The sequence below is a fragment of the Tamandua tetradactyla genome, chromosome 4 (assembly GCF_023851605.1).
Source record: "Tamandua tetradactyla isolate mTamTet1 chromosome 4, mTamTet1.pri, whole genome shotgun sequence".
In the NCBI taxonomy this organism is placed as follows: domain Eukaryota; kingdom Metazoa; phylum Chordata; class Mammalia; order Pilosa; family Myrmecophagidae; genus Tamandua; species Tamandua tetradactyla.
Window position 1 is genome coordinate 140,043,297 of NC_135330.1, and position 12,378 is coordinate 140,055,674.

The 12,378-nt window shown below is 41.2% G+C and overlaps 1 protein-coding gene across 5 annotated transcripts in view; it reads left to right on the plus strand.

Moving 5' to 3' along the window:
• The window catches only part of PIBF1 (progesterone immunomodulatory binding factor 1), a 341,226-nt gene that overhangs the window by 16,366 nt on the left and 312,482 nt on the right, over nucleotides 1-12,378 (plus strand). For all 5 annotated transcript variants that reach the window (XM_077158415.1, XM_077158414.1, XM_077158416.1 and 2 more), the window contains exon 3: nucleotides 11,080-11,180. In XM_077158415.1, coding sequence (XP_077014530.1) covers nucleotides 11,080-11,180 — 101 coding nt within the window. The remainder of the gene's footprint in view (nucleotides 1-11,079; nucleotides 11,181-12,378) is intronic.

Consider the following 12,378-nt stretch of genomic DNA (forward strand, 5'->3'; position numbering starts at 1 on the left):
TTTGTTCAGCCCATGTCTTCTTCATGTCCTCCCTCAATTTATTGATTTGGTTTTTGAAGAGGTTTTCCATTTCTGTTCGTATATTCAGCATTAGTTGTCTCAGCTCCTGTATCTCATTTGAACTATTGGTTTGTTCCTTTGACTGGGCCATATCTTCGATTTTCCGAACGTGATCCATTATTTTCTGCTGGTGTCTGGGCATTTGATAAGATTTCCCTGGGTGTGGGACCCGGCTGGTTGAAAGGTTTTTCTGTGAAATCTCTGGGTTCTGTTTTTCTTATCCTGCCCAGTAGGTGGCGCTCGTGGCGCTCGTCTGTCTGCAGGTCCCACCAGTAAAAGATGCTGTGGCTCCTTTAACTTGCCAATCCGAATCTGGCAGTCGGCCCAGGAAACCACGCGTGGAGGGGGGGGGTCGCCGGCCACCGCAGCTTGGGGGAGTACCCGTCCAAATTGCCCAGCTGGCCCGAGATGCCAAGCGTGGCGGGAGGGCCCCGCTATCCAACGTTCCTAGTCGGACCGGGAAGCCACATGTGTGGAAGGGACCCCGGTCGCCAGCCGCCCCGGCCCGGGAAAGCACACGCCCCTCGGATATCTCACCGCAGCGGATTCTCCCTGCCTGTTCAGCCGTTCCAGAATGGGGTACGGTGTCTTTTTGGTCTCTGTCGTGGCTCCGGGAGCTGTTTCATATTGTTTCTGTTTCTTTAGTTGCTGTTCTGGAGGAGGAACTAAGGCCCGCGCGTCTTACTAAGCTGCCATCTTCTCTGGAAGTCTGAAAACTCGTACATGCAGTCAGTTCAGACAGTTTTGCTTGTCTATTGCATGAGTTCATCCATCCCAGGAGCATGGATGGCATCTGGATGTGCTCTGCGTGGAAAGTACAAGAGCTGAAGCCACCTCATTGTTGTAATCCTGTCAGATGCAGTCATAGGCTCAGCAATAAGTTTGAATTTGAGGCACTCACAGCAGCTTGAAAAGGCCACATGGTATTCTTTGAGAGCAGAACTTCCAGAAGCAAGTCCGTTTTAGCCTTTCTAGACCCGGGTTCCCGGCTCCTTCCCAAACTTCTGGCTCAGCCTTCCACTCATAATTACATCATACTTCCTCGGTCCTTTGCTATCTCCCGGACTAGAGTTCCCGCTTCTCTCTTCTATCCTCCCTCCATCCCATAAGTTTTGATATGTTGTGTTTTCCTTTTCATCTGCCTCAAGATATTTACTTATTTCTCTTGTAATTTCTTCCTTGACCCACTGGTTGTTTCAGAGTGTGTTGTTGAGCCTCCACATATTTGTGAATTTTCTGTTCTTCTGCCTATTATTGATTTCAACTTCATTCCTTTATGATCTGAGAAAGTGTTTTGTATTATTTCAATCTTTTTAAATTTATTGAGACTTGCTTTGTGACCCAGCATATGGTCTATCCTTGAGAATGGTCCTTGGGCACTTGAGAAAAAGGTGTATCTGCTGTTGTGTGATGTAATGTTCTATAAATGTCTGTTAAGTCTAGCTCCTTTATTGTATTCAAATTCGCTGTTTCTTTTTTGATCCTCGGTCTAGATGTTCTGTCCATTGATGAGAGCGGGGGATTGAAGTCTCCAAGTATTATGGTAGATGTGTCTATTTCTCTTTTCAGTGTTTTCAGTGTTTGCCACATATATTTTAGAGAATCCTGGTTCAGTGTATATGTATTTATGATTGTCATGTCTTCTTCTTTTTTTTTTTCTCATTCTCTTTTTTTTTATTTTTTTATTTTTTTTATTTTTTTATTTTTTTTACTAATTAACGGAAAAAAGAAATTAACCCAACATTTAGAAATCATACCATTCTACATATGCAATCAATAATTCTTAACATCATCACATAGATGCATGATCATCGTTTCTTAGTACATTTGCATCGGTTTAGAAGAACTAGCAACACAACCGAAAAAGATATAGAATGTTAATATAGAGAAAAAAATAAAAGTAATAGTAGTAAAAACAAAACAAAACAAAACAAAAACCTATAGCTCAGATGCAGCTTCATTCACTGTTTTAAGATGATTACTTTACAATTAGGTATTATTGTGCTGTCCATTTTTGAGTTTTTGTATCTAGTCCTGTTGCACAGTCTGTATCCCTTCAGCTTCAATTACCCATTATCTTACCCTGTTTCTAACTCCTGCTGGACTCTGTTATCAATGACATATTCCAAGTTTATTCTCGAATGTCGATTCACATCATTGGGACCATACAGTATTTGTCTTTTAGTTTTTGGCTAGACTCACTCAGCATAATGTTCTCTAGGTCCATCCATGTTATTACATGCTTCATAAGTTTATCCTGTCTTAAAGCTGCATAATATTCCATCGTATGTATATACCACAGTTTGTTTAGCCACTCGTCTGTTGATGGACATTTTGGCTGTTTCCATCTCTTTGCAATTGTAAATAACGCTGCTATAAACATTGGTGTGCAAATATCTGTTTGAGTTTTTGCCCTTAAGTCCTTTGAGTAGATTCCCAGCAATGGTATTGCTGGGTCGTATGGCAATTCTATATTCAGCTTTTTGAGGAACCGCCAAACTGCCTTCCACAGTGGTTGCACCATTTGACATTCCCACCAACAGTGGATAAGTGTGCCTCTTTCACTGCATCCTCTCCAGCACTTGTCATTTTCTGTTTTGTTGATAATGACCATTCTGGTGGGTGTGAGATGATATCTCACTGCGGTTTTGATTTGCATTTCTCTAATGGCCAGGGACATTGAGCATCTCTTCATGTGCTTTTTGGCCATTTGTATTTCCTCTTTTGAGAGGTGTCTGTTCAAGTCTTTTTCCCATTTTGTAATTGGGTTGACTGTCTTTTTGTTGTTGAGTTGAACAATCTCTTTATAAATTCTGGATACTAGACCTTTATCTGATATGTCATTTCCAAATATTGTCTCCCATTGTGTAGGCTGTCTTTCTACTTTCTTGATGAAGTTCTTAGATGCACAAAAGTGTTTAATTTTGAGGAGTTCCCATTTATTTATTTCCTTCTTCAGTGCTCTTGCTTTAGGTTTAAGGTCCATAAAACCGCCTCCAATTGTAAGATTCATAAGATATCTGCCTACATTTTCCTCTAACTGTTTTATGGTCTTAGACCTAATGTTTAGATCTTTGATCGATTTGGAGTTAACTTTTGTATAGGGTGTGAGATATGGGTCTTCTTTCATTCTTTTGCATATGGATATCCAGTTCTCTAGGCACCATTTATTGAAGAGACTGTTCTGTCCCAGGTGAGTTGGCTTGACTGCCTTATCAAAGATCAAATGTCCATACATGAGAGGGTCTATATGTGAGCACTCTATTCGATTCCATTGGTCGATATATCTATCTTTATGCCAATACCATGCTGTTTTGACCACTGTGGCTTCATAATATGCCTTAAAGTCAGGCAGCGCGAGACCTCCAGCTTCGTTTTTTTTCCTCAAGATGTTTTTAGCAATTCGGGGCACCCTGCCCTTCCAGATAAATTTGCTTATTGGTTTTTCTATTTCTGAAAAATAAGTTGTTGGGATTTTGAGTGGTATTGCATTGAATCTGTACATCAATTTAGGGAGGATTGACATCTTGACTATATTTAGTCTTCCAATCCATGAACACGGTATGCCCTTCCATCTATTTAGGTCTTCTGTGATTTCTTTTAACAGTTTTTTGTAGTTTTCTTTATATAGGTTTTTTGTCTCTTTAGTTAAATTTATTCCTAGGTATTTTATTCTTTTGGATGCAATTGTAAATGGGATTCGTTTCTTGATTTCCCCCTCAGCTTGTTCACTACTAGTGTATAGAAATGCTACAGATTTTTGAATGTTGATCTTGTAACCTGCTACTTTGCTGTACTCATTTATTAGCTCTAGTAGTTTTGTTGTGGATTTTTCCGGGTTTTCGACGTATAGTATCATATCTTCTGCAAACAGTGATAGTTTTACTTCTTCCTTTCCAATTTTGATGCCTTGTATTTCTTTTTCTTGTGTAATTGCTCTGGCTAGAACCTCCAACACAATGTTGAATAATAGTGGTAATAGTGGACATCCTTGTCTTGTTCCTGATCTTAGGGGGAAAGTTTTCCATTTTTCCCCATTGAGGATGATATTAGCTGTGGGTTTTTCATATACTCCCTCTATCGTTTAAGGAAGTTCCCTTGTATTCCAATCTTTTGAAGTGTTTTCAACAGGAAAGGATGTTGAATCTTTTCAAATGCCTTCTCTGCATCAATTGAGATGATCATGTGATTTTTCTGCTTTGATTTGTTGATATAGTGTATTACATTAATTGATTTTCTTATGTTGAACCATCTTTGCATACCTGGGATGAATCCTACTTGGTCATGATGTATAATTCTTTTAATGTGTTGTTGGATATGATTTGCTAGAATTTTATTGAGGATTCTTGCATCTATATTCATTAGAGAGATTGGTCTGTAGTTTTCTTTTTTTGTAATATCTTTGCCTGGTTTTGGTATGAGGGTGATGTTGGCTTCATAGAATGAATTAGGTAGTTTTCCCTCCGCTTCGATTTTTTTGAAGAGTTTGAGGAGAGTTGGTACTAATTCTTTCTGGAATGTTTGATAGAATTCACATGTGAAGTCGTCTGGTCCTGGACTTTTCTTTTTAGGAAGCTTTTGAATGACTGATTCAATTTCTTTCCTTGTGATTGGTTTGTTGAGGTCATCTATTTGTTCTTGAGTCAATGTTGGTTGTTCATGTCTTTCCAGGAACCCGTCCATTTCATCTAAATTGTTGTATTTATTAGCGTAAAGTTGTTCATAGTATCCCGTTATTACCTGCTTTATTTCTGTGAGGTCAGTAGTTATGTCTCCTCTTACATTTCTGATCTTATTTATTTGCATCCTCTCTCTTCTTTTTTTTGTCAATCTTGATAAGGGCCCATCAATATTATTGAGTTTCTCATAGAACCAACTTCTGGTCTTATTGATTTTCTCTATTGTTTTCATGTTTTCAATTTCATTTATTTCTGCTCTAATCTTTGTTATTTCTTTCCTTTTGCTGTTCTATCTCCAGTTCTTCCATGTGTACAGTTAATTCCTGCATTTTTGCCTTTTCTTCTTTTCTGATACAGGCATTTAGGGCAATAAATTTCCCTCTTAGCACTGCCTTTGCTGCGTCCCATAAGTTTTGATATGTTGTGTTTTCATTTTCATTTGCCTCGAGGTATTTGCTAATTTCCCTTGCAATTTCTTCTTTGACCCACTCGTTGTTTAAGAGTGTGTTGTTGAGCCTCCACGTGTTTGTGAATTTTCTGGCACTCTGCCTATTATTGATTTCCAACTTCATTCCTTTATGATCCGAGAAAGTGTTGTGTATGATTTCAATCTTTTAAAATTTGTTAAGACTTGCTTTGTGACCCAGCATATGGTCTACCTTTGAGAATGATCCATGAGCACTTGAGAAAAAGGTGTATCCTGCTGTTGTGGGATGTAATGTCCTATAGATATCTGTTAAGTCTAGCTCATTTATAGTAATATTCAGATTCTCTATTTCTTTATTGATCCTCTGTCTAGATGTTCTGTCCATTGATGAGAGTGGTGAATTGAGGTCTCCAACTATTATGGTATATGTATCTATTTCCCTTTTCAATGTTTGCAGTGTATTCCTCACGTATTTTGGGGCATTCTGGTTCGGTGCATAAATATTCATGATTGTTATGTCTTCTTGTTTGATTGTTCCTTTTATTAGTATATAGTGTCCTTCTTTTTCTCTTTTAACTGTTTTACATTTGAAGTCTAATTTGTTAGATATTATTATAGCCACTCCTGCTCTTTTCTGGTTGTTATTTGCATGAAATATCTTTTCCCAGCCTTTCACTTTCAACCTATGTTTATCTTTGGGTCTAAGATGTGTTTCCTGTAGACAGCATATAGAAGGATCCTGTTTTTTAATCCATTCTGCCAGTCTGTGTCTTTTGATTCGGGAATTCAGTCCATTAACATTTAGTGTTATTACTGTTTGGATAATATTTTCCTCTACCATTTTGCCTTTTGTATTATATATATCGTATCTGACTTTCCTTCTTTCTATACTCTTCTCCATACCTCTCTCTTCTGTCTTTTCGTTTCTGACTCTAATGCTCCCTTTAGTATTTCTTGCAGAGGTGGTCTCTTGGTCACAAATTCTCTCAGTGACTTTTTGTCTGAGAATGTTTTAATTTCTCCCTCATTTTTGAAGGACAATTTTGCTGGATATAGGAGTCTTGGTTGGCAGGTTTTCTCTTTTAGTAATTTAAATATATCATCCCACTGTCTTCTAGCTTCCATGGTTTCTGCTGAGAAATCTACACATAGTCTTATTGGGTTTCCTTTGTATGTGATGGATTGTTTTTCTCTTGCTGCTTTCAAGATCCTCTCTTTTTCTTTGACCTCTGACATTCTAACTAGTAAGTGTCTTGGAGAACGCCTATTTGGGTCTCATCTCTTTGGGGTGCGCTGCTCTTCTTGGATCTGTAATTTTAGGTCTTTCATAAGAGTTGGGAAATTTTCAGTGATAATTTCTTCCATTAGTTTTTCTCCTCCTTTTCCCTTCTCTTCTCCTTCTGCGACACCCACCACACGTATATTTGTGCGGTTCATATTGTCCTTGAGTTCCCTGATACCCTGTTCAAATTTTTCCATTCTTTTCCCGATAGTTTCTGTTTCTTTTTGGAATTCAGATGTTACATCCTCCAAATCACTGATTCTATCTTCTGTCTCTTTAAATCTATCATCGTAGGTATCCATTGTTTTTTCCATCTTTTCTACTTTATCCCTTACTTCCACAAGCTCTGTGATTTGTTTTTTCAGTTTTTCTATTTCTTCTTTTTGTTCAGCCCATGTCTTCTTCATGTCCTCCCTCAATTTATCGATTTCGTTTTTGAAGAGGTTTTCCATTTCTGTTCGTATATTCAGCATTAGTTGTCTCAGCTCCGGTATCTCATTTGAACTATTGGTTTGTTCTTTTGACTGGGCCATATTTTCCATTTTCTGAGTGTGATCCGTTATCTTCTGCTGGCTTCTGGGCATTTAGTCAGATTTCCCTGGGTGTTGGACCCAACAGGTTGAAAGATTTTTCTGTGAAATCTCTGGGTTCTGTTTTTCTTATCCTGCCCAGTAGGTGGCGCTCGTGGCACATGTTTGTCTGCGGGTTCCACCAGTAAAAGGTGCTGTGGGTCCTTTAACTTTGGAAAACTCCCACCGTGGGGGAGGTTCGCCAGCCGAAGCGGCTTGGAATAGTGCCAGCTGGCCCGGGGGTCCGAACGCGGGGAGGGTCGCCGGCCACCGCAGCCCATGAGAGCGCCCGTCCGAATTTCCTAGTCGTCCCGGGGCGCCAAGCGTGGTGGGGGGGCGCCAGCCACCGTAGCCCGAGAGAGTGCACCGTTTCCAGCTGGTCCAGGGAGTCACGTGTTTGGAAGGGACCCCCCCAGTCACCGTTCTCTGTGGTCTGGGGATTTCTGATCCAATTCTCTCAGTTGGTCCGGGTGGCCTCACGTGGTCGGGGCGCCAGCCGCCGCGGCTTGAGGGGACCGCCTGCCTAATTCTGCCAGCTGGCCCGGAAAGGAGGAAGGGAGGGACTCCGGCCGCTTGCCGCCCCACCCGGGAAAGCCCCCGCTCCTCGGCGATCTCACCGGATCTGGTTCTCCCAGACAGTCAGCCGTTCCAGGATGGGGTACGCTTTCTTTTTGAGCTCTGTCCTGGCTCCTGGACCTATTCTGTATCGTTTCTACTCCCCTAGTAGCTGTTCTGGAGGAGGAAAGGTGAGGGTGGCAAGGCTGTCGAGGATGGTGGCGGAGGAGCCGGTGAAGGCGGAAGAGGGCATGGTGGTGGTTGGAGAGCCGTTGGTATAGGAGGAGAAAGGGAAGGATAAGATGGCGGGTAGAGCGCTGCCGGAGCAGAAGGGGAAAGAGAAGGGCAAGATGGCGGTGGGAGCGCTGCCGGAGGAGAAAGAGGAAGAGGAGGGCTAGATGGCGGCAGGAGCGCCGGCGAAGAAAGAGGAAGAGGAGGGCTGGATGGCGGCGGGAGCGCCGCCGGCAGAGAAAGAGGAAGAGGAGGGCTGGATGGCAGCGGTAAAGCCGCCGGCGGAGAAAGAGAAAGAGGAGGGCTAGATGGTGGTGGGAGCGCCAGCGGAGAAAGAGGAAGAGGAGGGCTAGATGACGGCGGAAGAGCCGGCGGAGAAGGAGGAAGAGGAGGGCTATATGGCAGCGGGAGTGCCGCCGGCGGAGGAAGAGGAAGAGGAGGGCTAGATGGCGGCAGGAGCTCCGGCGGAGAAAGAGGAAGAGGGGGGCTAGATGGCGGCGGGAGCGCCGGCAGAGAAAGAGGAAGAGGAGGCTCTCCTTCATTTTTGAAGGACAGTTTTGCTGGATATAGAATTCTTGGTTGGCAGTTTTTCTCTTTTAATAATTTAAATATATTATCCTACCATCTTCTCGCCTCCATGGTTTCTGCTGAGAGATCTGCGCATAGTCTTATTGGGCTTCCCTTGTATGTGATGGATTGCTTCTCTCTTGCTGCTTTCAAGATCCTCTCTTTCTCTTTGACCTCTGATATTCTGGTTATTAAATGTCTTGAAGTATGTCTATTTGGATCTCTTCTCTTTGGGGTACGCTGCACTTCTTGGATCTGTAATTTTAAGTCTTTCCTAAGAGTTGGGAAATTTTCAGTGATAATTTCCTCCGTTAGTTTTTCTCCTCCTTTTCCCTTCTCTTCTCCTTCTGGGACACCCACAACACGTATATTCATGCGCTTCATATTGTCTTTCAATTCCCTGAGTCCCTGCTCATATTTTTCCATTTTTTCCTTATACTTTCTGTTTTTTGTCGGATTTCAGATGTTCCGTCCTCCAGTTCAGAAATCCTATGTTCTGTCTCTCGAAATCTACCATTGTAGGTTTCCATTGTTTTTTTCATCTCTTCTACTGTGTCTTTCATTCCCATAAGTTCTGTGATTTGTTTTTTCAGACTTTCAGTTTCTTCTTTTTGTTCTTTCCTTGCCTTCTTTATATCCTCCCTCAATTCGTTGATTTGGTTTTTGATGAGATTTTCCATATCTGTTCGTGCATTCTGAATTAATTGTTTCAGCTCCTGTATGTCATTTGAATTGTTGGTTTGTTCCTTTGACTGGGCCATATCTTCAATTTTCCTAGTGTGATTTGTTATTTTTTTGCGGGCGTCTAGGCATTTAATTACCTTAGTTAGTTTATTCTGGAGATTGCTTTCACTTCTTTTATCTAGGGTTTTCTTGCTGGATGAATTTGTTGTCTATCTGTTCTTTGACATTCTGTTCAGCTTTATCTGGACCTTTAGCTTAAGTTTTGTTTAACAGAGGAGAATTTTTCAGAACTTGTTTTCTAGTTTCTTGCCCTGCTTGTGTGGTCCTTTGTCCCCCCACACTTAGGAGGGTCTACTTAGATATTATAGACCCCAGCCAGATTTTCCCAGACCAAAGTGGCCTCCTATCAGGAGGAAAGAGTCACCTGCGTCGGTTTTCCCTGAGGGTGAGACCCAGCAGGTTGAAAGACTTTCCTGTGAAGTCGCTGGACTCTGTTTTTCTTATCCTGCCCTGTGTGTGGCATTTGTCTGACTGCAGGTCCCACCAGCATAAGATGATGCAGTACCTTTAACTTTGGCAGACTCTCCCTGCTGAGGGCATGGTGGAGACAGAGGAGAGGCTGTAGGCTGGTTTTAATGGCTTCAAATTACCAAGCCCTGGTGTCTGAATTCCTTGATGGAGGGATTCCACCTGGGTGGGGCTTCACCCCTCCCCTGGGGAAGGCACAAGCTCAAGATAAGCCCCCAAAAGAGCTCACTTCTGCCTATGCCTGGGGCAGTTGCAGCCTGAAAAGTCCTGCCACTGTATCCAGAGGCAGTCAAGCCCTTATAGATACACAGCCACAAAAACCTCTGTTTCCTTCCTTTTTTTTTTCCCCCTTTTTCTGTCAGTCCTGCCCCCTTGGCGCTGGGGCAAAAATGAGCAACCTCCGCTTTGATCAGGTTCACCTAAGCTGGGGGCCTATTTTTAGTAGTCAGAATTTGTTAATTAGTTCCACAATTGGTGTTTGGTTGTGCCCAGTCCCTGCTGCTGGTATAGTCCTTTCCTTTCCCCTCTGGGAAGCAGCCTGTGGGGGAGGGCACTGGCTGCCGCAGCTTTGGGAACTCACAGTTCTGGGGGGTGCTCGCAGCTGGTCCAGCTGGTCCAGACTGGGGTACGCTGTGTGTCTGGTCACTGACGTGGCTCCGGGAGCTGTTCTGTACTGTTTCTGGTTATTTAGTAGTTGTTCTGGAGGACGAACTGAAATGCGCACATTGTTAAGCCTCCATCTTGACCCGGAAGTCTTGGGAAATAAGTTTTGATAGCATTTTTTAAAGACAGATGAAAGAAGGTAGATTTGGTGATTGACAAACTGGAAGCAGGGAAGCCAGTGAGGAAGCTATAATAATATACCATGTTAGAGATGAATGATAGGGGTTTAACTGAACACTGGTCAGTGAATATTGAAGAAGATGGTGCTGTTTTGGTAGTCACATATGAAGTAGATAGTATAAAATCTGGCATTTAATCAGATGAAGATATGTGGAAAAACTAAGCATAACATATAATGTCACAGATTTTTTGCTTTGGAGAGTAGGGAGATGCAAATTATAGGATTAGATGAGATTGATGGCTGGTTGAGATTTGGGTGTTTATACCATCACCTATGAGATAGTCAATTCAAGATGTGTAGTAATCAGATATAAATCTGTAGTACAAATATGGGGTCTTGGCTGGAAGTAACTACCTGAGGTTGGCATCAACATGAAATCCTGGTTGTCTGTGGGCTTCTCAGTGAGAGTAGGTAGAGGAAAGAAAATAGTCTATTAATGACAGCCTGGAAAAAACATCGAGGACACTATTGTTGAAAACCATTTACATGGACAGACTTTGCAGTTCATAGACAACAACTATTGCAAAAACAATTCTACCCATAGTCTGTTTCTTTTCAATGCTGTGTTTTTCTATTTACTATTTTTCAAATAGTTTTTCATTATGATAAGTATGAAAATTGACCATAAAACTTACCTTTTCCTCTGTATTAAGATTGAAGAATTGGAGGAGAAACTTAATGATGCACTTCACCAGAAACAGCTGCTAACATTGAGATTAGACAATCAATTAACTTTTCAGCAAAAGGATGCCAGGTAAGAAAAGTTTAAAAACAGTAACAATATGTATTTAGCAATTAAAAGCGATTTCATTGTCTGTTCATGTGTGTGATTGTAAGCTAAAATAGAGAAATTTGCAGTCAGAGAAAAAATAATTTTTACATTCAGAGCAGCAAAAAGTATGTTATTTGATACAGTACCCAAAATACAAAAACAAAACAAAATTCAGCATTCATTCAATAAACATGATATGGCCAGGGTTCACAAGCCATAAGTGACAGTAGAAACTTTTTAAATTGTCTACCACTTTCCCTATTCTCTGGATTAACCTTTCTTCATTTGCTTTGTAAAATAGACTGATTGACTCTCATCAGGAGATGTAGCTTCTAGTATGCTTGTATCCTTTTTGCAGCATACTAGATGTGTGCTTATCAGGAACGCATTGTATTTACTCTCAAATATATCTGTCAATTGTTGTTATCATTATACTTCTATAATTTAATTAGAAATTATATTGACAATATAATGAGTACAAAAAAAGGTGTGTTGTTTCTATGAAAACTATAATGAATAAAACTATAATTCTCTGGAAATATTCAGTAAAAGTGAGGGACTAAAAAGAAACATCACCAAATTAAATGTAAGCAAGACAGCTTTAAAGATTGGGGGCAAAAATCAAATCATAAGAAGTATCCTTCCAGATTTCTTCTCAAGTGTCTTAACTTCTCCCACCATTGCAACATAATTAAACTCAGAAATAATGAACGATGATTTACACAAAAAGAAAGCATATTCGAGAAATGTTAAGGTACATGGATAGTTTAGTGGTAGAATGCTCCCCTGCCATTCAGGAGACCTGGGTTCAATTTCCTAACCCATGCACCCTGTTCTAGTTTACTAGCTGCCGGAATTGAATGTACCGGAAACGGAATGGCTTTTAAAAAGGGGAATTTAATGAGTTGCTAGTTTACAGTTCTAAGGCCAAGAAAATGTCCCAATTAAAACAAGTCTATACAAATGTCCAATCTAAGGCATCCAGGGAAAGATAACCTCGGTTCAAGAAGGCCAATGAAGTTCAGGGTTTCTCTCTCAAGTGAAAGGGCACATGGCGAACACAGTCTCTCATCTGGAAGGACACATGGTGAACACAGCGTTATCTGCTAGCTTCTTCTCCTGGCTTCCTGTCTCGTGAAGCTCCCCAGGAGGTAATTTCCTTCTTCATCTCCAAAGGTTG